This window comes from Vespula vulgaris, chromosome 7, assembly GCF_905475345.1.
Source record: "Vespula vulgaris chromosome 7, iyVesVulg1.1, whole genome shotgun sequence".
Taxonomy (NCBI): Eukaryota; Metazoa; Arthropoda; class Insecta; order Hymenoptera; family Vespidae; genus Vespula; species Vespula vulgaris.
In genome coordinates, this window is record NC_066592.1 from 8,772,501 (window position 1) to 8,798,350 (window position 25,850).

General features: G+C 31.8%; 4 protein-coding genes across 5 annotated transcripts in view; 2 read left to right on the forward strand and 2 right to left on the reverse strand.

Moving 5' to 3' along the window:
• The window catches only part of LOC127065338 (probable sodium/potassium/calcium exchanger CG1090), an 11,576-nt gene extending 4,504 nt beyond the window's left edge, over positions 1–7,072 (forward strand). Inside the window, exons 3-10 of the mRNA XM_050997519.1 lie at positions 30–264; positions 424–536; positions 773–948; positions 1,061–1,296; positions 1,387–1,683; positions 1,758–1,991; positions 2,093–2,294; positions 2,363–7,072. Coding sequence (XP_050853476.1) covers positions 30–264; positions 424–536; positions 773–948; positions 1,061–1,296; positions 1,387–1,683; positions 1,758–1,991; positions 2,093–2,292 — 1,491 coding nt within the window. The 3' untranslated portion in view covers positions 2,293–2,294; positions 2,363–7,072. The remainder of the gene's footprint in view (positions 1–29; positions 265–423; positions 537–772; positions 949–1,060; positions 1,297–1,386; positions 1,684–1,757; positions 1,992–2,092; positions 2,295–2,362) is intronic.
• Positions 7,073–7,591: 519 nt separating this feature from the next.
• LOC127065339 (uncharacterized) lies at positions 7,592–14,153 on the reverse strand. 2 transcript variants are annotated; one of them, XM_050997520.1, is made up of 6 exons: positions 13,936–14,153; positions 10,030–10,280; positions 9,576–9,903; positions 9,059–9,487; positions 8,452–8,814; positions 7,592–8,014 (listed from the first exon to the last, which is right to left on the reverse strand). In XM_050997520.1, exons 1-6 carry the CDS (start codon positions 13,945–13,947, stop codon positions 7,676–7,678), a joined length of 1,722 nt encoding a protein of 573 aa, XP_050853477.1. In that variant the 5' UTR covers positions 13,948–14,153; the 3' UTR covers positions 7,592–7,675. The 2 variants fall into 2 exon arrangements, with proteins under 2 accessions (XP_050853477.1, XP_050853478.1); XM_050997521.1 differs by lacking the exon at positions 13,936–14,153 and adding an exon at positions 11,800–12,271.
• Positions 14,154–14,396: 243 nt separating this feature from the next.
• LOC127065342 (uncharacterized) lies at positions 14,397–14,986 on the forward strand. Its single transcript, XM_050997526.1, has 3 exons — positions 14,397–14,581; positions 14,666–14,769; positions 14,850–14,986. Exons 1-3 carry the CDS (start codon positions 14,397–14,399, stop codon positions 14,972–14,974), a joined length of 414 nt encoding a protein of 137 aa, XP_050853483.1. The 3' UTR covers positions 14,975–14,986.
• A 31-nt stretch (positions 14,987–15,017) lies between these two features.
• LOC127065337 (huntingtin) lies at positions 15,018–25,507 on the reverse strand. The gene is made up of 16 exons (XM_050997518.1): positions 25,337–25,507; positions 25,032–25,174; positions 24,765–24,945; positions 24,376–24,654; positions 24,166–24,307; positions 23,523–24,095; positions 22,838–23,436; positions 22,416–22,729; positions 20,970–22,316; positions 16,883–20,903; positions 16,594–16,799; positions 16,330–16,504; positions 15,853–16,266; positions 15,603–15,763; positions 15,431–15,518; positions 15,018–15,345 (listed from the first exon to the last, which is right to left on the reverse strand). Exons 2-16 carry the CDS (start codon positions 25,115–25,117, stop codon positions 15,247–15,249), a joined length of 8,685 nt encoding a protein of 2,894 aa, XP_050853475.1. The 5' UTR covers positions 25,118–25,174; positions 25,337–25,507; the 3' UTR covers positions 15,018–15,246.
• Between the last annotated feature and the right edge of the window lie 343 nt (positions 25,508–25,850).

Genomic DNA, 25,850 nt, shown 5'->3' on the forward strand with positions numbered 1-25,850 from the left:
ATGATCATTAATCGACGATCATTTTATAGACTATTCCCACGATACGAACAACAACTGCTGAATACGTTCATCCTACATGGAGACCAAGAAGAGAAAATTGTTCACCACCTGCTATCGAACAGTTCCCACGTCCTTTGATGGGCCCTGAAGCAAGAAAACATGGCGGACTTATCATACACGTTCTCGTTGCCGTCTACACGTTTCTAGGCTTGGCAATTGTCTGTGATGATTATTTCGTTTCTAGCCTTGACAGAATTTGCGAAGGTATGTGTGTATGTGCGTGTGTAAGTGTATATATATATATGAACTCGCGAACTTTATTCACAAAGGAATGATGAATCTTTTATATTACACCGGTCGATACTTTCAATGATTTTACCACGGTGCCACGTAGCTCGAGAAAAAAGTTTGGACTTTTTTCAGAGTTAAGGTTATCGCCAGATGTAGCAGGAGCAACTTTCATGGCTGCTGGATCTTCAGCACCAGAATTGGCTACAGTCGTCATTGGCGTTTTCTTCGCTAAGGATGACATTGGAGTAAGTGCGATTACCTGACATACATTTAGAATCCCTTATAGTTCGCTGACCATGCAATGTATCGGTTTTCACGGTTGACTCAACTTGTTCATCGTTTCTCAACGTACATATAAAATGTACTTATTGAAAGCGAGCTAGAACGCAAGAACCACATAAATCGAACTTAACTCACCTATACCATATCTAGGTATACCTTACATTTGCATTAATTAATATGCAATACCTTATTGTTTTAGGTCAGTGGAGTCATCGGTAGCGCCGTTTTCAATATAATGTTCGTTATATCGGTATGCGGTCTTTGTACAACGACCGTTTCCAAATTGAACTGGTGGCCTCTTGTACGAGATTGTTTCTTCTATGCTGTTTCTATTCTCGTTATGCTTGGTACGATCTACAATGAAACCATATCCTGGTAAATATTTTTTCTCTTCATTAGCCGCGAACGTATTCTATTACCGTACGTGCTTTATACACGATTACATAACTTTTCATACTGCTTGAATGCACTTGTTTTTTTACTTTAGGATGGAGTCACTCTTCATGTTGGTCATGTATGCGGTATATTGCATAGCTCTCTCGTTTAACGAAAGACTCGAGCGATGGGCGAAGTCGTACAATATTCCGTTCTTACCCAAGGACGACGAGCCAGCCGAAGAAAGCGCTTTGGTTAGTTATAGATCCTTGCAAGAAGATCGATTATCTTACACGGGGCCTAATTCACCTGTTACCGAACAAGCTGCACAAATAAAAACTCAGGAAGGTGAAATATCTATCTTTATGCTAAATCTTTATGCTAAATACTTTTTAAAAATCCAAAAATATTTTTTTTTAATGATATTTCACTTTCCAGGAAATGGTGTTCAAGAAACCGGTGAACAACCACCAGCTCCAAAACCAGCACCCCAATATTACAAAGCAAAAGAACCTGATCCAAACGAGGTATCGCCACTCGTAATGCCTACAGATGGAAGTAAATGGAATCTTTTCACATGGGGTCTCGTGTATCCTATTCACTTTATGTGTCGAGCCACTATGCCAGATTGTAGGCAAGAAAGGTTTCGAAGTTGGTATCCTTTCACCTTTTGCGTGTCCATGGTGTGGATAAGTTTCTATAGCTACATCATGGTCTGGATGATCACTATTATAGGTAATGTCATTTTCGATCGATCTTTGATTTTATTTTTACCCGACAGAGAACAAACAAAAATGATTTACTTACAGGTAGTACACTTGGTATTCCTGACACAGTGATGGGTCTAACCTTCGTCGCAGCTGGAGTTAGCGTACCAGACGCTCTTTCTTCTTTAGCTGTGATAAAAGAAGGCCTTGGTGACATGGCTGTGAGCAATGCCGTTGGTAGTAATGTCTTCGATATTCTTGTATGTTTGGGTTTACCGTGGTTCATACAAACAGCGATGATACAACCGGGTTCTCACGTCAATGTTACTAGCAGAGGTACTAATCGGTTCAAACAACTCTCACATACCCAACTTATTAATCGTATAAATATAATCGTTTCTAATTATATTTTTTCTTTCTTTCTTTCTTTTCCACAGGCCTAACATATTCAACTGTCTCGTTACTCTCAACGGTAATATTCTTGGTAGTTGCAACACATATGAACGGATGGAAGTTGGATCGACGATATGGTGTAGTATTGATGGCATGGTACTTAATATTCATCATCTTCGCGTCACTCTACGAGCTCAATGTCTTCGGAGAGATGAATCCACCAGTATGCCCGAGCTTCTTTTAAATGTAAGTCCGTCGTTGATAAAAATTTATTATAAAAAAGACCATCCAAAACTCATGTTGATATATTTTAGGAAAAAAAGGAAGAGAAAAAGAACAAATATAGCCATGAAGTGGAAGGAGACGCACCATTGAACCTTGCCCTGGAATTGATGCGCGATAATCCTTCGAAATAGCCGCTTGCGACCGATTAACTATTCAGGCAAGGGCAAAGCTAATCTGTCGAAGAGAAGAGCAAGAAAAAAGGGAATATTAAAACAAAACAAAAAAGAATTAGAAAAAAAGAGAAAAGAAAAGAAAGGGCAACGACGTCAAAAAGAAAAGATAGAGGAGCAACAGAATTAATCAATAACGTCGTTTATATCTACTTTTTTTTCAACTAAACGTTCAAAATAGTACGAAAGCATGAAAGTAGTAGAAGACGAAGACACGCTGTAATATTACCGAGCCCTGCACGAAGGATAGCGAGTTTTTTTTTGGTGCTACATACGTTATATATTATAAAAATATCTCGAATAGTATATTGCTGACACTAGTCGTTTGTACAGCTCGTGACTCGTATAGTTCCCTTCAGAATCGGGAAAATTCTTCCAACGATCGATCGATCGATCGAGAACGATCTTCTCGAGATAAATTTTGTAGTCGAGCGATCATCATACAGCCGATAGCTTCCATTTGAATATTAAATCTGAATTCGACGACATCGAATAAAGGCCTAAAGCCAATAATCACTCGAATCTTCCTCGTCGCTTTTTTTGGCGTCGGGTTGAACCGAGAAGACAATACAATTATCAGTATTAAGACGCACTTGTTATTCGACGAGCATAGAAAAGCAACGGCAGGTGGTCGGGCGACGAATCGATCGTACGATTTGCTTCGTTTTTTCCTAACGAGCACAACGACAATGCCATAAAGAATCTATACTGGCACTTGAAAAGAAAGAAATCCTTCTCGAAACGATTGATTGATTCGTGTACGTACGATAACGTACACGTATTATGTAATTAATATGTATTAATTTATTTATTTAAGGATCCTCGTGTCAGCCATATAGAACTCTCTTAGATACTCGTAAGAATACGTTATTATACTCTTATTGTCAGATTCTATAATAGTTATAATTATTGTTATATTATACTTATCGTAATCACGTTTTCATCGAAAGGAACGCATCATCAAAAAAGATAATGATCTTCAAATCGTATTCCGAGAAAACGGGTTTCTTCGTGTCTCAACAAATATCTCTTCCTTTGACGATTTTAATCGTTTCACGAGACGACGGATGCGAGTGTTTTGTCGCGTTCCTGCGTTCGCCATTTATTCGCATTATCGTTCGGTTTTCCCTAATTTCATCGAGTTAACATCGATGAAGTCTTAACCTCGTTAATAACTCTAGTTCAGATTGGTTTCATTAATCGCTCGTCCGTCCGTTGTTCTGAAAAACTTAAGACACCCTGTATCTGACATTCGACAATGAAAGGCTAAGATTCGCGAGATCAAAGGAAATACCTTGTTAATGCGAGCACGTGATATAAATCATTATAATTTGTCATCATTTTTTACTTTATTCTGCTGTTCTTTTCTTGGTTTTTTTTCTTTGGATTTAATAGAATAATTTTTACCGAACAGATCGAACTGTGGTCAAATCTTTTCTGCTCGAAGGTACTTTATGGAATTGCCATTGAAAGGTAGTAAAAAATTAAAAAAAAGCAAACAAATAAAAAAATCATTTAGAGTAAATATATTTCGACGATCGCGATGGAAGGAAAAAAAGGGGAAGTACGAGCGCGGGAGGGCGTATAAACGATTAAAAAAAGACAATAATTAACGCAGCCTTATCCGATGAAAGTATCTACAAGTCTCCTAAAAGGAGAAAAAAAGAAAAGAGAGAATAATAAAATAAGAAAGAAAAGAGGAGTAAAAATACCTGCGCGTTCCTTGAGATACCAAATTCGGACGGACTCGATGTGTTCTCGATTTCGAAAGTTGTTATTATATTTCGAAAATTGAATTATAGAGAAAAATTAAAAAGAAGAAATTAAAAAAAGAAAAGAAAAGAAATTTGGAATCTCGTGCGGAAATAATCGATATGGCTCCGTTTTCGGGATCCTTTGATCTTTCGATCTCAACGCGCAGGGTGGCAGAGTCCTTTCCGAAAGAAAGTAAATGCGTCTTTAAAAAATAATAATAATAATAAACCGAGCCAAAAAGGATTAAAGTGCAAAATTACATGAATTATTAAAGAATTATATAAATGCAAATTTACATGAATTATTAAAGAACAGGAACTCCGACACATTCCGCCTCCGTCGCTTGGTAAAGTTATTAATTAAGAAAAAAGATAAAAAGAAATAAGAAAAACGGGAAAGTAATTTATCAACGAAATACTTTTTAGAGTTTTGTGATAATAATATTATTATCATAATACGATCGATTCGTTCGACCCTACGGACATGCGACCCTGTATGCAATTGTTGTGAAAAAATAAAAAAAAAAAGAATTCGATTACTTTAAAGCGAAAGATTTTGAACTCTTGAAAGAGATATAAGTAAGAAAAAATGAGAAACAAAAATGAAAATGAAAAAAAAAAGAAGAATAATCGGGTAACCCGTGCGATCTAAGTGATCGCAAGGATCGCGCAGACATTTTAGAATTTATAATATACCCACACACGCGCTCGTGCGCGCGCGCATATACACACATACACATACACATAGCGCATAAAATTAAAGTCTTGCGGAAAAGAAAGGACTTAGACCGTATGACTATATTAATTATTATGATTATTATTATATTCTTATTCTTCTTCTTATAATTATTAACACCATTATTACTATAAACATTCGACGTGTTTGTTCGCCACTTTTATTCGTTATTGTTAGTGTTTTAGGCGAGTGTATATTATAACAAACGTTATACATATACATATATATATATATATATATATATATATATATGTATATGTATATACGTATCTGCGTGGAGACGTTCGATCGTGCCGGAAAAGAAAAGAAAAGAAGTGCATCAATCCGTGTCAATTAGATTTTCAAAAGCAATCTATTTACGACCCTTTCTCTCTCTCTCTCTTTGTCTCTTTTCTCTTCGATCTCAAGCAAAACATTAAGCCTTCCTCCGCATCCTCGTCAAGAGAATCTTCCTTCCTAGTTCGACATAGTGAAATTTCAATAAGGAAAAAGAAAAAGGAACATGCGAAAAAACTTGAAATTTCCGAAAAATCGGACGAACGTCTCACCGCATTGCTTCCGATGTTTTAGGGAAGCGCCGCTCGGAAGTCAAGGCGCTCATTTGTTAGATATTTAAAATATTATACGCGGACCAGTCAGTCTCTCGATGTGTTTCGTAGAGCGTATAAATCAACGAATCGCGAATTGTGAGAAGAGAAAAAAAATAAAAAAGAAAGAACGAAGAAAGGAAAGCTCATCGAGAGCCAATCGTTTCGCAATCGTCGTTACGCGGTATCAACGAAGAAGAAAAATTAAAAACAATTTATTAAGCTTTTAAGTCAATCCTATTCAGATCTTTTTTCTGTATATATACGTATACACAAATATATATATATACACTCAAACAAATTGTTATATATATATATACACACACATACGTATAAATGTGCAGACAATTCCTCTCGATCGTTTATCAATCGATTTGTATGGAAATCGGTAAGCATTTAGAAAGTCAATTCGAAATAATTATTACGATCATTATCATTATCGTTAATAGTTGTAGCGATAGTAAATACTATTCGTAGTAATTATAATACATACAGCAAAAGAAGAGAAAATGAAAAGAAAGAAGATCGTTCAATCACAACGAACATACATCGGTTCTGATGATGTAGTCGTTTGGAAAAATGGCGCCACTTAAGATTTCTAATTTTGGTGAAATAGCACTAGATGATATGCGAATTATAGAAATTCGATAAAGTCTTTCCGATCAATTTCGTTACTCTTTAATCCAAAGGTCGGCAACTTATTCATTAAAAAGTGCACCCTAAATAGCTAATTTATGACATAGGACACTTTACTTTCTATATTTCTTTTTTCTTAACAACCGGTAGCGGTATATATATTGTTTAGATTAAAATTTAATAAATAAAAAACAATACGTCCATTCGATATTTAATTACATTAATAATAACAATTAATTAATAATATTAATTTAATGATAATAAATAGAAGTTAAAGATTTTAGCATTACATTTCATAGATTTTTTAAAAAGCACGTTGATTAGTCATATATATACGCAACTGTCTTTTAAAACTATTTTAAAAACTATTCACAGCTAGATCCCATGAGCCTCTTGTTGCCGACCTCTGCTTTAATTATTCCTCTTCAAAGTATCTTCTATACTGACACGTAGAATTAATCAAGAGAAAAATAGAACGCGAGAAGATAGTATGACATAACCAACCTATCGATGGTTTTAGATATTAAAACGTTTTTAGACGAGAAACATCGATCAATTCGTTTGTGTCCTTATTACGATTAGTGTGCAATCGAAGTCAATATACGTATGTATACACACACACACAAACACACAAACACACGTATATATAAATACCTGTTACAAGTTTTTGCCTAAATTCATCCCCCCTTGAGATCCCATATGCTTACCGATTGCCTAAGAATCGATCGTTGAAACTGTTTCTCGATCTCGTTTCAATTTTCTCACATTATACGATTATTGTATAAAAAGTAATAGGAAAAAAAAAAAAAGAAAAAACGAACGCGAAATAGAAAACGTATGTAGAGAGTTCGACGAAGATCAATTTATCGATCTACGCTAAGAGTAGATTTTGTATTATTCGCGGCCTACGTAAAATTAATTGTTCTACTATTGTCGCAAATAAATAAAGAAAAAAAAAAGAAAAATAACAATAAGAACAAAAATATATAAGTATACATATACATACAGATGCATAGAAATATATGTATGTATATTAAATATACATGCGTAGCTACGATGAGAGCCTCCTTATCACAAAACTCACGCGCATCATCATTCATTGCAAAATCTATACATATATTATTATATCGAAAAGATGCGATTTAACATTATTCATAACATGATTAGAAAAACGGATAACGAAGAATTTAGTAGATGAATACGAAACCAACAAAAAAAAAGGAAAATAACAAAGTATAGTAGTTATGTACTCTGATGTATTTAAGATGTTTAAACAATAAAGCTATTGCTACCTATTAAACGTAATGTACAAAAGAGTTACGTAGATGAAGAAAACAATTTCGAATACCATTTTTTTTTAAACGAACAAGACAAATTCGAGGATCAATTTTGATTTATTCATTCATTTTTCTTTTTTATTTTTTTATTATTTCTTTATCGCTTTCTCTTTTAGACAGGATCAATTTGTTTTGAATTCTCTCTGCTCTTGCTGATGCGAGACTTGCGCCCGAGAGTTTTTATATTGATCAGTGCTATTCGTATGCGATTGCAAGGTCAATAACGAATTTCTCGATGAACAATCGTCGAGAATCTTCTCGAGATCATATAACTTCCTCAACTTGTCCTGAATATGATTTAGATATTCCCAGCGTAAGATTTTCAGGTGCCTTACGTAATCAGGAGTACCACGATTGCTCAACAACGTCTGCGCCAACGAATCGCAATTATCGCTTTGAAGTGCACGGCTTATCTCAATGCATAGCTCTTGACGTGTTATTTCTTCCTTAACCGGATCTCTCTATCGAGGAAGTAACAAATAAAAAGAAGATAACAGTAACTTAGGTTGACGAGAAAACTTGTCAATTAAAATATGTTAATTCTAATGAAACTTAATATTTTCACGAAAAAGCAATATTCACCCTCTATAATTTGATCGTTCTTTTTTTGTTTTTAGATCTAGTTATGTATTTAAACAAAAATTATATAATGTAAAAGTTATAACTATATTATAAGAAATATTACTTATATTTAACAATTTTTGAATAGGAAATAACATTAATCTTGAGATGAAAAAATAAAATAAGATTTAAAAAACAAATATACGTGAGCGTAATTTTAATATTATACGATTAATCTTCACTTGTATATTTCATTTTAAATTAGAAAAAAATATAAAAGAACCTACCTAAGTTTCATTAAAAAAAAAACATTTCCTTTTTTTTTAATTTCAAATACCTTTTTCGCATCCAAAGGACCAAACTCTTTGCTCAAAGCTTTATCGATCAAATTCAAAATATGACTCTTGCTGGCATGAAGATCAAGATCCTCGTCAAACTGATCACTTTTCTCAACAACATCAGAATTCTCATTTTTCTCATTAATTTCTTTCCCGTCGCAAGTCGTTCTCTCGAACGACTTCATAACTTTCCTGTTTTTGACAGTGGTTGACCTACGGCAGGGTCTCAAGTAAGAAATATTCTTCAATTCTCTACATAATTTTTCATCTTCCAAAAAATCATCGACGTCACCATCCGTTTCTCCATCTATGCAATGATAGCTGGTACTAGCTTCTACTTGTTGAACAGTTTTGTCGTTTCTCTGTTATAGGATTATTAAATTTTACCAAACTCTATTATACAATTTATTATATTTCTATTTTAATCCATCAATTAAAATATCTTCTTACACACAAATGTACTATTTTATACGCGATTCATTAATTCACTTATTAATTATGAATTATTTACTCATTAAAGAGTAAAGATTAAAATTCATTATCTCAATCATCGAGTTCATTGACTTTGTTGGAATTTATTGAAACTAATCAAAAAAAGAAACATACCTGCTCTGATACATTCTTATTATTACTCGTCGAAGCTTGAAGCCCCTTGGAAGACTTCGCACCAATACCTTGTAATTCGCTATTGAAATGATGTTCTTTCTTTTTCCTTTTCGTTTCATCCTCAAGAAAGTTCGGTTTTTTCTTTCTCTCTGATTGTTCAATGTTGGACGAATCATCTTCCTTGCATTGCTGATCATCGACATTTTTCAATTTCCCACACAAATGAGAAACGTACTTCAATTGATCGAGCTCATGATATTGTTGTTTCAAATATTGCCTGTACTCGTCCCAGTCGCTTTCTTTTTTCTTCAAATTCGATTCAAATTCTCCCATGGAATTATCGCATTTCTTTGATCGATGATATCTCTCGCAACATTTATCCAAAAAATCGCTCTCCGGCTCAGAATAATCTTGTATACCTTGTAATAACTAATAAGTAAAAAAATCGAAATAAAAATTTTGCATCAACAAGTGTTGTTAAAATCATCGCGCTAATAAGCAGACGAGTTATTAGAACCTGATCGTTCTTCCAATGACAATCCTTATTCGTCGACGTGTTGATTGGCGGAAGGTTCGGATATTTGTTATAACATTCATTCTCGACACCTTTATTAATGATATCATCAATTATCGTCGTGAATTTTTCATCCTCTTCCTCATTCCTATGCTGCTTTTGTCGATGACAATTGTTTGATGTTTTCTTCGAATAATGAGTACGATGACAACGGGGATCTGATTTCGGTGAAAGAGGAATGCTGTACGATTTCTTTACACCACTATTTGTCAATCCACTGTCGAATATATGCTCGGTTTTCTTAAAAACTGCCTCGATGTTATCAATGTCCCTTAAAGATATGAAAATATATTGAAAACTTCAGAAAAAAAAGAACAAAAAGAAAAAAGATTTTTCTTAAATCGAACATATTACAATTGTAAAAAAAGTTAATCATTGATCTATTCGATTTAGATACCTCGTTTTGGATGATGTCCTTTTAAAGTTAAGCTGACAATGACAGGAAGGACAACGATGCGTTTTAGATTTCTTTTTACGTCCACAGGAAACCATCTGATTGACGTCGTGTTTCATCGAATGTTCGCATCGTGAATAAGGATCGCCAGAAGCATAATTCGGATAAGCATAATAATGAGCGATCGATTTTGTAAAGCAAGGTTTTCTTTTATATATCTCTTTAAAATGACAAACATCTTCTTCGTTGTTCTCCTAAATAAATGAATTTAAACCGAGTGTCTCATTTTAAATGGTATAACCGAATATCTTTGATCCTATCGCTTTTACTAACAAATGTTTCAAATAAAAGTTGCGAAATATTAAGGAGAAAACGTAATATTTATTGCAGTTATTTTATAGGCACTGTTGTCGAGACAAGAAAGTCACAGTAATTTGTTCAAATGAAGATCGATATTTTAAACCTAACAAAAGTTATAAAGAATATCAATATGAATCCAATAAGTACCTAGAGCATATCTTTTTTTATTTTATATTTCATCGAGTTATACTTTTAACAACTCTAATCGCCATAATATTGTATGCTCATGATTTTTTGACGGATGTATCTCTTTATAAAACAACTATCTCAATAGTTCGATTTATTCGGATTTTTTACAAACTGAGTTGCCCAATTTGATGAATCATGAGCATACGATGTTTATAGTCATAACCGGTATCGTATATGATCTCAACACAATGGTGTACTTACACGCTATAAGCGTATCGTTCGAGATTCTTAAGTCAATATTTTCCTAATCGACGGATTAAACGTACCAGTCCAACCGAATGATTTCCCTAAATCCCTTGATTTAATTTCGTCAAATTTTTATATTTGGAGAGCAATTAAAAATATTGTTTTAACACAACCACCAAAACTATGCATGAAAATATGATAAAATGTATCACTAATGTTTGCTAAAATATTTCTCACAATGTTTTATTATCAACTGGTCGACATTTTCGACACGAGATCAGAATATGCATTTATGAGGGGGAGTGTTTTCAAACATATGTTGTATTAATAATTCAACCTTTTTTCGATCTACATGCCCGCTAATATTATAAAATATTTAACGATTCAAACAATAGAAATTAAATAAGAAATGAGTACAACTTCAAAAATTTATGAATAAACATAAATAAATAAATAAAAACAAGAAAAAATTGATTAATGAATTCATTGGTTATCAGGGTATATATGAATTCATTTATAATCATGAATTCATTGAAAAGTTGAACATATTATTTGTGATGAGACAGTTCGTTAAATTTCAAGACGTCATAACGAATGAAAAAATATTGATATTCGTTGGATTCATCTTCGATGCTTTTATCCGGTTTATAAAATCGGATAAAATTTTCATTAAAAAAATTGTTATGACGCTTATTTTGACAATACTGCTCTCTATCTAGAAATAGCTGTCCTCTATGACATTTCCCATTCAAAACCTAACAACTTTTATTTAAAATATTTATTTATAAAACCAAAAAAATTGGAGATATTTAGTCACATCATTTAAAATGAGATACCCGATATATATAAATAACTAATTAGTATTAACATACATCAAATTTTTCTAACATTTGAACTAGGATTTATTATTTTTTCTATTTAAATAATGTTATCTTAATTTTACATAACTATAAGGATAATATATAAATTATTTAGAAACGAGTCTCCTTAAATATTCAATCTTCCAGCAATAATAAAAATGTAAAATTAGGAACTCACCATTTTTTTTGCCACTCTTTCTAGTAATATACCGGATAAACCGGAACTTCGCCAAATGGAATTTTGAATCCGTATTCATAATAAGCTTATTTCGTTAATACCCTTTTGACATTACAGATGTGATCTTTCATTTTTCTCTCGGACACAAACAAATTGTCAAAAATTGAAATCTCGACGGATTTAAGATTAATATCCGAAGCAAGATCCGAAGAGAACAAAACAAAGAGGATGAGATATAAGAAAACAAGACGTAAAAAACCGTAAATGTCAAAATGAACGAATATCACAAAGCTTGAGCCTGTGTATATGCGTGACAAAATTTGTTATTCCGTTGTTTTTCTGATTGAAAACAGAGTAGTTCATCAATAATTTATAACGTGTCTACAGAATAGTCATATCAACGAAATACCATTGTGAATCATTATAACAGATACATTACAAATCATTGAAGAACTTTTATATAGATACACAGAAATTTTTATCCTACATTAAAAAAATTAATTATGATGAAGACGTAAAAAGAATATAATTATAATATAATTTATAAATAAAATTTATATATACATATATATATAAATTTTATAAATTTTAAATATTAACAATATACATATAGTACCAAAATAGAAAATGAAAAGATTATATTCTCAAAATTGTACTTGAAAAAACCATAGTTACACGAACGTAAAAAAATTATCACACGATATCTTTAAAAAATACATATTATTGTATAATACATATTATGAAGTAATACATGTACATATATTCAAATATCCAAGTCCAAATATACAAATCCAAGTCTACAAATATGATAATAAACATATTAATAGAAGTATAATTCATTGAATTTCATTAACTCTATAAACATAAAGTGTTTCTTTACTAAAAAAAAATTCTACAGTCCTTATCGATCCGTAAATACGACTTATATTACGTAGTATCGTGTGAATTATTTAGTTAACGCTTTTTATCTGATCTATCCATATTTTGTCACAACACCAAGACTTATTAATTTAATCCGTTAGAAACTTCTATTCAACATGATCGAAAACGAAGAGAAAAATATCAAAGAAAAATTTTCTTATTTATACGAAATAGCGCCTGATTTTCAAAAACGTACAAGATTGACGGTTAAAAATATTCGGTCTGTCCCAGAAGAATCAGCTACCCATGTGGGTATGGATGTAATGACAACAAAGTCATTAATGGGTCAGTACTTCGTTGAATTTGCTAACAACTCGACTATTCATGGATTGAATCATCTGGTAGCACGTCACAGACATCCGTTAGAAAAGTATTAAGAACAATTATCCTTTTGTTATCAATAAGGAATGAACAATATTTAATTCGCAATTAAAAATTTGTTAAAGGTTCCTTGTAGCCATATTCATATTAGCTGCTCTTGCGAGTTTAATTTTTGTTTCCATAATTTCTTGGTACCGATACGAGTATGATGCTATTTCATTACACTGGAATCATGAGTACAAACTCTTCAGACTTGTTCAACCTTCGTTAATTATATGCCCGCTAAATGTAATCCAGGAATCGAGTTTTCCTGAAACTTTTAAACGGTAAAGTTTGTCCATCAGTGTTTAAAAAATTAAAATATCTTTATAAGTATATAATCATAGATTACAATAATTCGTTTTGAGATTAAATCGTTTAATCGTCATTCTAGTTATGGCATCGAAGACACACCAAATGCACGAGCGTTCTTCCATTTCTTATCTAATGCTACCTACGAAACTATGATTGACGCACCTGATTACAATGATGCACCGCCAGGACTATGGCTTAGGATTCTGTCAGATTTGAAGAAGGAATTCTTTTATAAAACAACTTTTACTGACAAAGGAATATGGATCGCTACAGAAAATGGTATATGTGTTTCTATAGGAAACTTAGTTCTTCAATATGCCAGTTTGCAGTAAGGATCAGAATACTGATTAGAAAATCAAAATACGAATTAGTCAAATATTTAAGGAAATTTATACTTTTGATTATTACTATTTGATTAGAGACTTGATATCTAACAATTGGACTGTAGTACCTTTGCCTAAATATCCTCCGGATCCTCAAGATTTTGAAGTGCATAATAAAGACATGAATGATTCTGATTATATACCATCGTATACTTACAATGAAGATCATGGAAAAATAGAATTGGTGAAAACTGATGCTGAAGTAATGGTTATAATCTTTAAAACTATTTGATTATTAGCCAATGAAACATGATCGTTAATATAAGAGTATCTTCATTTTGTGAATATATAGCTTAGCATACTTGATCCAATGGATTCGTACAACTATGGAAAAGCTAAACATCATTTACAAATTCTTGAAATACAAAACGTTGTTGTTCGAATTCTGCAAGCAGATAGTATGAAAAGTGTATACAAACTTCCAATACATAGAAGAAAATGTGGATTCCCTTCGGACAATGGATTGGAATTGTGGCCAATATATACATACCAAATGTGTATGACCGAATGTAGATCTCGTATAATTAGAACAAAATGCGGCTGTTATCCTCACTATTTAAGACGTATACGTAAAGATTTTTATCATTTTTCATGATTTACATTTCAGAAAGATCTTAGATGTTTTCTTCTTATAAGTATCTATTTGTTTTCTTAGCTGATGTTCCCATCTGTAATGCTGCACAGTTACGTTGTATCGGAAGAATACGATTGGAATTACTTAATGTTAAAACAACTTCTTGTAATTGCCTGATCAATTGCAACAAAGTCTCCTATTTATTGGAGGAAACTAAATTAACAAGATTGTAATTATCAAAAGAATATCAATAATCTTAAAAGTAAATATTATATCCAATTTAATGATTACAAAACATACTTGATAATTCTAGCAAAGAAATATCTCCCATGAATACCACAAGCTTCAAAATGACGATCAGTTTTTCGAAAAACAAACTTAAACGTAAGGAATGGTACACTTTTGGAGATTTTCTAGGTACGTCTAAAAAGCTTATAAATTCCTTTGCTTTCTTCATAATTTCGATTTTTTTAAATATTTCTTTTTTCCTGATTCAGCATCTATTGGTGGAGCTGCTGGTTTATTCCTCGGATGCAGTGCATTATCCTTCGTTGAAATATTATATTATGGGACTTTACATTTGTACATTTATATGCGATACCATAAACCAAACAAAATGTAAGCTAAGAATTGAATATGTAACACTGCTAATCAACTAGACGTGATAATTGAAAAATACTGTTTATTGCAAAACAAATTGCATTTTTGTTAGAGGGACGTGAGAGAAATAAATATCACATACATACAAATGTACATACATACGTCTTTAAAGACGATGATAAACGCACGATCACTGTACACTAATTTACAAGAGTAGAATCACCTGAAATATTATTAGAAAATGCATCTTTTCGAATAACTTTCTTTCCGAAATAAAGGATAAAGATTTGATGACTAAAAGGATGCTAATATATCAATGAATGGAGTTCCAGGTTCCTTTGCTGCAACTTCAAATATTTCGACGAAAGCTTTCTTTTGAGATGCCTCGGGCAGCTGTAAATGAAACAATTAATTTTTTAAATACTTATAGATACATTTAATTATATTTTACACATCGACTTTTCATGCTCATGCGTACCTTATGATAAAAATCATTAGCTGCAATGCATAATATCTTCTTATCCTCGTATTCGTATTTCCCAATCCTTGATTGTACATGTGGGAATCTATATTGATCTATGTCAAGGAGCATATTATTTATTTATTCCTAAATTCTAAAGAAAGCATTTAAAAGAAGAAGAAAAGGATACAAAGCTCTTAACCAATTATTCGTAGATGCACTAATAAAAAAACATGAGAGACACCAAGTGGACATAGCCAATGGTAAGCTCTGTATGAAATTTGGCAAACTGAAGACCACCCAATCTTGTAGTAAACTCAGTTGTGTAGACGTACATGCTCTTTCACAGACCTAGATTTAATAGATCAAATGTTTTCAATTTATTTTGTTTTCTTTAATATTTTATATTCACATTTTTTTAAATATTGTAATTTACGAACTTTAAACACAACTCCAGAAAGCAATCGAGGATGTGGTTGTTGAGGTGATAAAAATTCACCAATAACTTTTGTTAAGATTTGTGATAATGGAAAGAAATCTGCTAAAACACCAGATAAAACTGAACAAAGAATTTCTACTTCCATTGGATAACCCCTCTTAATTCTGTCAAATATGGCAGACGTTCGTTCTATAGATCGAACCAATGATTCTGGTTCGATATCGGGTAATGGTTCTTCGATATTCGGTTGATTTAATCTATCTGCTGCTTCTGTATACATGCAAGTTAATAAAAGTTGCAAAGCAGGCAATGCAAACATCGGACTTGCATGCCTTAAACGCTCTGTTGCTATTTTAACAATTTGTTCTGCTACTTTACCCATTACACTTTTTGTTATAATTAATCTTTCGAGACCCTAAAATAAAACATGTACAATAATTTCGCGCTATTGCAAAAGAAGACAATTTTTTGCACGTACCTGTAAAAGAGTTTGATGTAAACTAATCGAAATATTCGGTGACATGACTAGAGAAAGAACTAATTCAAGCACAGCAGGAGCTTCTGTATCAGGTGGTGTATCTCCTGCATGTTCTAATAAGAAAAATACTAAGGCCCACATGACTCCTGTATGTTCTTCGCTTTGACTTAATACCCTAAAATAAATGAAAAACATCATGTTTTCATTCTTCACAAATAAGATAAAAATTATATTAAAGATATTAATTCGAAACATATGAATTACCCATCTGTATCTTGATTATCTATGTGTTTTTGTATATACTCGATAGTCAATGGATGTAAGATGTTCATAATTTCTTCGTAATTAGCCTGAACTGCACTTTGTAATAAATATAAGACACCATGAAGTGCTGCAACTCTAGCAGCTAAGAAAACTGATTTAAGGTTGATATCGACCAAACGCTTTACCCTATCCAATGTATCCAAATCCTAAAATAACAATATTCTTTGATTAATAATATTGACATAATATGATTTTTATATTTATGTTTCTAGCATAGTGTAATACATACCAGTGGTGTTAATACTGCAGCAGCCTTACATACTGATATTACCAAATATTGATGTAAAATTCCATTTTCTATTGGATGTACTCTTGATATTTCTAAACAGACATCTAGCATCCATTGATATTGTGCTCTTTCTACAAAGAGATCAGAAATAGCTAGAAGAGATTTCATAGTTTCTGTAAGTAATTGTATCGGAATATTCGCTTGTGGCGATAACCAAGAAGTATAAAGTTCCACTAAAAAGCGAAGACACGAATCTACATCTAATGATGCAGACTTTAATGCATCATTCCTTCTGTTTTTTAATTCAAGTACAGAAGCATTTAATTTATCTTCATATAAATTACACGATGACCATAAATAGGAAACTGATAATTGGCTGTACGTAAAGTTGTTTGAAGTTGTAATCTTTTCAATGTTTCCTCTATGAAATATATGATCTAATTTTAGACCATTTATATTTTGAATATCACTCATACATTCATACTTCCATGTAAGTAAATCTTGTATAGTATATAGTTCTTGTGAGCTTACTTTCACAACCGAAAGTTGAGGATCTCGTGAATGATGTATCAAAGAACTGGTACTTGGATTACCAGGATGTGGTAAAAACATTGTTTGTAACAATAATTGTGTTATAGCTTGAATAGCTAAACAGCTTGCTTGTACTAAGGCTGTTGTTTCTTCCAAAGAACTATTTTCATTTTGTGAAAGATTTAACAATCCCAATAATGCCATCCATATTTCTTCAAATTGGAGACGTGAAGTCCAACCCAACAAATTTATTCTATAAATGAACTGTTCCAAAATATCGACTTCTTGAAGAAGATTTGATTCAGTCGATAATAATGGAAAGTGGCATTTGGTTGTACCAGAGCCCATTATATGCCAACCATGTTTCCAAACCAAAGGAGGTGTAAGAACGAAAGAATTTACCAAAGGTTGACGACTAATAAGTACAATAAGATCTTTTATTATATTATATAAATAGGGAGGAATGTTTTTAGAACTATTGTTCACTTGACATTTTTCAAGCCAAATAACCAATGATGCTATTCGTACACATGCCTGCGCATAATGCTTCGTTTCTTCATCTTGAAAAGCTGCTTGTAAAGAGCACGTATCAACGTGAGGTAATGATTCGACCGTTGTTAAGTTACTTTCAACAATTTTTGTCACAGCCAATATCGTAGAACATACCCACGAATATCGAGTGTGATCTGCAAAAACCTTAAATGGGCCTTCATATTTCAAAATTTCTGCAGCACAACTCAACGTTAATTCTACTTCACTTGGTCGTAACTTTCTAATATTTTGTTTATCTACATGTATCATCCAATGTGTTAATTCAAAACACAATAAAGCAAGCTTAGCACAATCTTCTTCAACTTTTGCGTCCATGTTTGCCAAATTATATTTGGTTAATTTCGACAATGTTTTTGTAAATGCCTTTACAACTGGAATAATTTTAAAAAGTGTATTCCAGTAAATGGAATCGTCTAAAAGTTTGGAAATTCTTGTAGCATATTTCACTTCTTTACTATTGATATTAGATTTTTGCGGATTAAATACATAATGTGGTTTTGGCATAAGTTCAGTTACATTACGTACATGCTCCAACAAACATTGTTTAGCAGCTGTATACAAAGGGCTGGCTTCAAAATTATGTATTTTTTCATTGTGAATTTTTCTTAACTCTAACTTTTGGCAATTCTCGATAGTCAATCTTACGCCCAATGTTATGCAGTCTTTTAAAATTATTATATCAAACTCTTTAGAAGAAATAATACTCAAACAGTCTTCAAAATTTAAATTACTCAATAGTTGTGCAGATTCTTGAGTATTATACAAGGTATTCTGATGATAGCAACGTAATTTAATCTGAGAAAGAAACCAATCACGATCTAGTTGAATTGTTTTTACGATTGATGAATTAAAAGATCTACATAAATCAGGTTCGAGAGGTGAAAGATCATAAAAGTGTACTCCTAATTTGTTCAATAAGTTAACTAGAGCTCCATGTTTTTTAGCTAGCTTAGTAGCCTGTAACGTATCCATAATCTTCACTAAATCATTCTTCGGCAGTTGTTCCATAACATCTGTTGCGCTCAATGTTAATAAAATCTCAACTCTTCTGCTAGCCATTTTTGCTGCCATTCTTGATAGAGCAAGATATTTAGTAGACAAAAATTTTGGAATTAGCATCATTATAACTGCACCGCTTTGAGATTGATGTGCATCTTCGATACACTGCAATAAACGTTTTATGAAGCTAGGTTGTGATAAATTCACACATTTTGTTGAAATAGCTTGTACTAGAAGACCACTAGCTGCAGGATTTCTATGTATAGCTGCTGCTAGAAGTTCTTTGACTGGAGATTCAGTAGCTATGTGTATTGCTTCTTCAATATGATTCACCAATAACCACGTTAAAGGCTCTGCATCATTGAGATTTTCACATACATAATCACAAAATAATATGATTCCACCTTTATGAATAATTTGTACATTTATACTGTTTACATAGTCGTATACTTTTTTCTCATTTGGAAGTGATCTTACTATGTAATCTGAATTTCGTGTCCCCAAAATTTTAGACCAAAATAGCATCTCATTATAGCTTAGTAATGTCATTAGATAAGCCCATTGACATGTCAACATCGGGCATACATGTCCAATACTTAGCATTAAAGAATTTAAATTGTCTATAGGAAATTTTTCCTCGTCAAGCGTATTGCGATTTTGAACCATTTGCATTGCTGCATTTGCCACTTTACAATGACTTCCAGACTCGAACATGTGAATACATAATTGTAAAAAGAATGCAAATTGATGCACCAAATAGTCATCATTATCCGTATGCTGAGCAAATCCTGTATAGGGATCTATGGCTTTGTGATTAATTAATCCAAGAATGTTAACAATTTTTGTGCCTATCAGACTAATCACTTTAAATATGAATCTGGCTAAAATTTTTTCAGGTGGTATTTGTGCAGACTGAGTTCCAAGTGCATTTAATGGATCTATAACTTTAGACAAATTATCTGGAAATAATAACAAATGTGAAAGATCTGTCATATATACGCTAAGATCCGATAATCGTGCTAACATTGACTCCTCTTTAGCGCAAGAAATGAGAGTTAATAATATAACATTTATCATTCCCAACCAGCGTTTTAAATTAAAAACTGGTTCTTTCAAAGACACAGGAGCTGTAAAAAGTACTTTTAAAAGTGGATCTACTGGCCTGAAAACAGTAGGAGAAATTGCAGCAAACAATTTTACTAAGGCAATATGAGCATTTTCCCATTCTAGTCTTACTTTACACATTCCCAACATTGGAAGTATAGTATCTGTAGTCATTCTAGACCATCTTCTCCACTTTTCTTCTCCATTTCCATCTCCACTAAATCTAGATTCTGAGACACACAATGCTAAAAGCTCTATAACTTCATGATATTCCACAAGACGAAGTAGCATTGAAATCAATACTTCTTTTGTTGTTTCCAATTCTCTTTGTTCTGCTTGATTAGAATTTCCATTACGAATAAGAAAGATATCTCCGACTACAGGTGCAAGTGCTGGTATACAATATCTAAGTGCTGGCTGTCCACTTGCCATAAGTCCATCACATAACTGTATTATTTTAGGAATACCTATTACAACCTTTGAGTGATTTTTTTCATAAGATAAATGCACCAAAAAACTGAAAATTTTTGGTAACAGGTCTTCTGCTTGCTGTATTTGACCTTCCTCTATGAATTCAAACTGTTTCAATACAAATCCAATAAATATCTTGTCTGAATCTAATAAACAATAATTAACTTTCAACTGAATTAGTTGACTCAGAAGCATAAGCACTTGACATTGCAGTGAAATATTGCTGGTGATAGTATATTGTTCCATAGACTTTATAACCATTGGTTCAAATAAACGAATAAAAGTAGCTACAGAAGCTTTATGATCTGAAGAATATATGTATGATAATTTTCTCTCTCCTTTTCTACGTGTTAAACCTATCCACCTGGAAATCATGGGAGGTCAGAATAGAATATATCTCAAATATAATTTAGAAATCTATAATACTTACCCAGTGTCCGGTTTATTTTCGTCTCTGCAATTATTTCCTATTAATTTTATCATATCTGCCATATGTCTAGCTGGATTCTGAAAACATTGATTATAAAAGCCTTTAGAAATGTCTCTTAGTGCAATATTCTGTTCTGCATATTGTTGCATATCCAGTTCGCTCCATTGAGTACCAAGATTTTTACCAAACAAACATTTCAACAACTGCTGCACACACTGAATAGTTGCAGTCGGTGATAAAGTGACAGTTGTTTGCAGATAATATAGAATTTCCTCTGCTATCCTACCTGCCTCGTTAAAAGTGGCTATCTCAAGAATTTGCGAAAGAGTATCCAGTATAGCAGTTAATAATGCAATATACATCTTGCTAGCCTCAGGATCAAGAGTAACAAGATAATTAGAATGAGCTGCTTTGAGATTGTCATACATCTTCATATAATGCGGAATAGTATTGAATACTCCCATTTGTTCTTTTCCAAATTTTAAACTTAAAAACTTATCTCCTTTTTCTTTTTGTTTCTGTTCGGTAACTACTTTTTTCTTTGGAGATAAACTGTGCGCAGTTGGCAAAGAGGACAGTGACGATTTTGTACTTATTTGATTTAATTGTATATCATCAATAACATGGACAAAAATATTTAAAACCCTTATAACATGAGTCAGTAATAGTTCCATATACTGACACATTTGTTTATCTTTGAACATACTCCAAATATTTGATATATCAGAATCATATTTGCTTGTTGGTTCATTAGGTTTTAGATTACAAAGAGCTAATCCTGATGCAAGATTACCCGCAAGAGAAATTAAATGTTTATGCGTTGATAGATCCAAGCTTATTGCAGACGAAGACAACAAAGGCAGCAGCAAAGAAAGCAAACCAGTGCCAATTGGAGATGTTATTTCAATTACAAAGTTGCTTTCATTTGTTGGATCTATTCGACTAACAGCCTTTTTATGAGATTTTTTAAGCAGTGCTTTGGGAAGTATACAATCCCAACCTCTGATATAAACTATAGTGTTATAAACTTCACTTAATAGAGCAAGAGCTTCGCAACAACCATATACCATATACTTAGATGAATCAACCATGAGTATTTCAGTTAAGGTGCTAACAATGCGAGATAATGAATCTTCTGTATTTACGTCATATTTCTTATCATTATGATCAGTTAACGATGTAAAAGGTTTGACAGTATTATTTATAGATACTCTATGTTTATCATAATACGAAGATATCCTTAAAGTACTTGACATTACAGTTGACAAATACTTTTCTGTATATTGAGCTGCTTTTTTTATAACAGCACTTTCCTGTGGATGTTGAAAATATAATAATGGAATGCTTCTGAAAATACAAATGAAAATTCAATTTTTACAGAATAAAAAAATTTTAAGTAATATTATTTTAAATGAGATTTAAGTAAATTGTAACATTCTCACTTACTTAACAATTGCTTCAGATGCTGCGTGTCTAACTCTTTTATCCTGATCTCCTAATAAAATGATTATAGCATCAATAAAATGTTGTTGAAATAATGCATCACCTGTTACGTGTTCTATTGTGATGTATGATAAATTGCTTAGTAAATCTGCTAATTTAACTTTGACAAGAAAATATGGATTTTTAATAAGCCTGGGTAATTCGAATAAAATGCTTATTCCATATTGACTATCTACAGAATTTAGTATTTCTGGTAAGCATAAATTTAGTGCTGTTAACGTTTGGCGACACGTTGTAGCAGAATCATCCTCCAAGCCCTTCAAAGAGAAATTTAATAGTTTACTAGAAATTTAATACTTACTAAGTTAATACTTTAAAACAGACATTTTATTAATTATAATAAATTTTACTGTAAAATATCTTACTTTTATAAGTAATTTTATCATATTTTCCAGTAATGAATTTTCATTTGCTTTATTGTTTAAACTTTCAGGTTGAAAATTCTTAAAAGATCCACCATATTGTGTAAAAACTGTTTTCAAAAATGATCCAATAAGAGTCGATACATTGGCTCTAATTTGAGGATCAGAATGATTCGCAAATAATAAAATATCTTTCATCATTTGTTTGTCTGAAGTAGTAGAATCTTTGGCAACTGTCATTAAAAGTAGATCTGGATAAAGTCTTAAAATATTGGCTACACATGTTAAAGCAAGACATTTAACACTGACACGAAATAATTTATCAGGCATCAAGTGACCAGCACTGCCTGTTAGCAAAAATGATGAAACTAAGTAACGACAACAAAATTTTACAGGCATATCAGAGTCTGTAAAAGTTCCAATATTAATGTCATGCGATGGCAATTCCATTGGCAACTTTTGTGGAGAAGCTACAGATATTGAAGTTTCTTCTAAATACTCTTCTTCTTTCATGTGATGATCACTTTGCAAACTTGAATAGTGTATTTCTTCTATGTGTTCTATTTCACTTCCAGCATCACTTCCTTCCTCGACACCACCTCCTAAAGTAGACATAAACTAGAAAATTTGTATATATATCCAATGTCGTTCATACAAAAAACATTTACATTTGTATATTTATTCTCACCCTCTAAAGTCTCTATTTTTAATTCACTATAATTTTCCATTGTCTTTCCCTTAATTTCTGTTATGTCGCTTGAACATGTTTCCTGTATTTCTGATTTTTGCATCAGTGGAAGTACTGTTTCAGAATCCATAATCCAATTTCCTATTTTTGAATTCAATTGTGGCATTTCTGGTTCAAGCAAATTCAATGTGGAATCACAATTGCCTCCCGAAACACTTGTAGCTGTTGAAGTACTTATTTGACCCAACGATATTCTGGCCGCTTCTTGATTCAACTCTATTCTACTGTGAGTAATACCTTCTTTAGATAACAATACATATTTGAATGCATTTGACGAGCATTGCAAAAGTTGAGCCAATGTTTCCAAAGCTGCATTTATTAAATTATGATTTGAATGCCATTTAGTGTAATGCAAGCATAACTCATAAATTTGTAAAAAATTTTCCAGTTGTTGTTTGTCACTAGCTTCACATTCTGTTGGCGTATTTATATATGGTAAAATCACTTTCAAACAACCAAAAACACCAATAACTGTATTCAAGTGATCTATATCATCACTCACTATTATAGCATCTAAAAAATGGAATATTATTAATATACAATAAAGTTCACAAACACAATGCTTGAAAAATATTCACCTTACCTAATAAATAATTTAATACATAACATAAAAAAACCTGAGGTTTCCTACAATTTAAACAGGTTGTTAAAATCATATTTGCTGCAGCTCTACGAAATGCTGCTTGAGTTGATGATATATTTTGAAAGAATGCCTTAAGCAACGTCTACAAACAAATAATATATTTCTTAATATATATTTGTATCATATGTATTGCTAATAGTATTATTATACCTTAACATCATTATCCGTCATAAATGGCCCCAATGTTCTTAGAATTAATTTCAATGCTTGTGCAAGCGTATCAATTACTGATTCCTCTGGCCTATTTGCTATGACAGTAATACATGGTATTAAATTTGACACATATGCTTTTCCTCTTGTAGGACGAATCATGTGACTAAGTAAACCAAATCTCCAAAGAGCAGCTCTCAATGTTCTAGCAGATCCATTACTCTTTATTCCATTATATAACTCTATTTGAATTTTAACAATATCACTGTCTGCCATAGTCTGGTAAATAATCATGAGTTATATATTATAATGATATATAAATATTATAATGACAATAATGAAACTGATTTCACTTGTCACCAAAATAAAGAACATTGAAATAATCATACCCTTATGATTTTATTTAGAGATTCATCAGCAATCATTCTAACATCAGCTTCTGCATCATCACATAATGCCAATAATGTTTTAATTGAACAACCAAAAATTTGTGGGTATTTAGAAATTAATTTTGTATTTGGAGAACATAATCCTTCAGTAATTATCATACAGTGTGATATCTTTTCTTTTCTGTTATCATTAAAAACACAAATCGTTGAAAGGTATTCATAAAAACTTTTAATAAGTTTGACAACGTAAACAATTTTAATTCATACCTTATTGCAGGATCAGATGAAACTGTGGTTTCCTGTAGTATTTTCAATCCTTCTATAGCTTTTAATATATTGTTTAATGCAGCCATTTTTATATAAAATAGTTATTATTTTCTTTCTATCTATTTAACCTTCCTATCTGAAACCTTTAACAAATAACATATTGATAAATATAGATCGTTTTTAGAATATAGATGAGTTTAAAAATCTACATGCTGAGAAGCGCCATATTTATTTACGATCGAAACGTGTCACCCAAAATTACAAATATAAATTGTACCCCATCAAATATATAATTTCCATCTCACCATTATAGGTTATTCAATTTTTAAATAAAACTATTTAACACTGGCAACGCGAATTACATTTAACCATTTTAACAACTCTACGCAATTATTGCACTTTTATTGAAACCAAGAAAAGGAATTATTAAATTTTCAATTCGCGATACATTATCAAAGTCTGCCATATTTGTTATAAAACTGAAGGACACGATCTTAAGTCAAATTTGTGAATAGCTATATCATAATATAGTATATATATATTTTATAATATTTTTACTTAAATTCAGATTTAGAATTATCAATAAATGATTTTTCTATCTATCACAATATTTAACCTATATTTGTAATGATATTAAAAATAATATTTTTAAGCATTGCTATTTTCAAATATACCGCGTGAGAGGTAGTATGTCAGAATACATATTTAAAATTTATAACATGAAAGTGTATTCTATAAATTTGTTGTTTTCTGTTTTAAATATAAATTGTATTTTTTTAAGTAAGAAACAAAACATACAAAAATATTAATTACAATAAA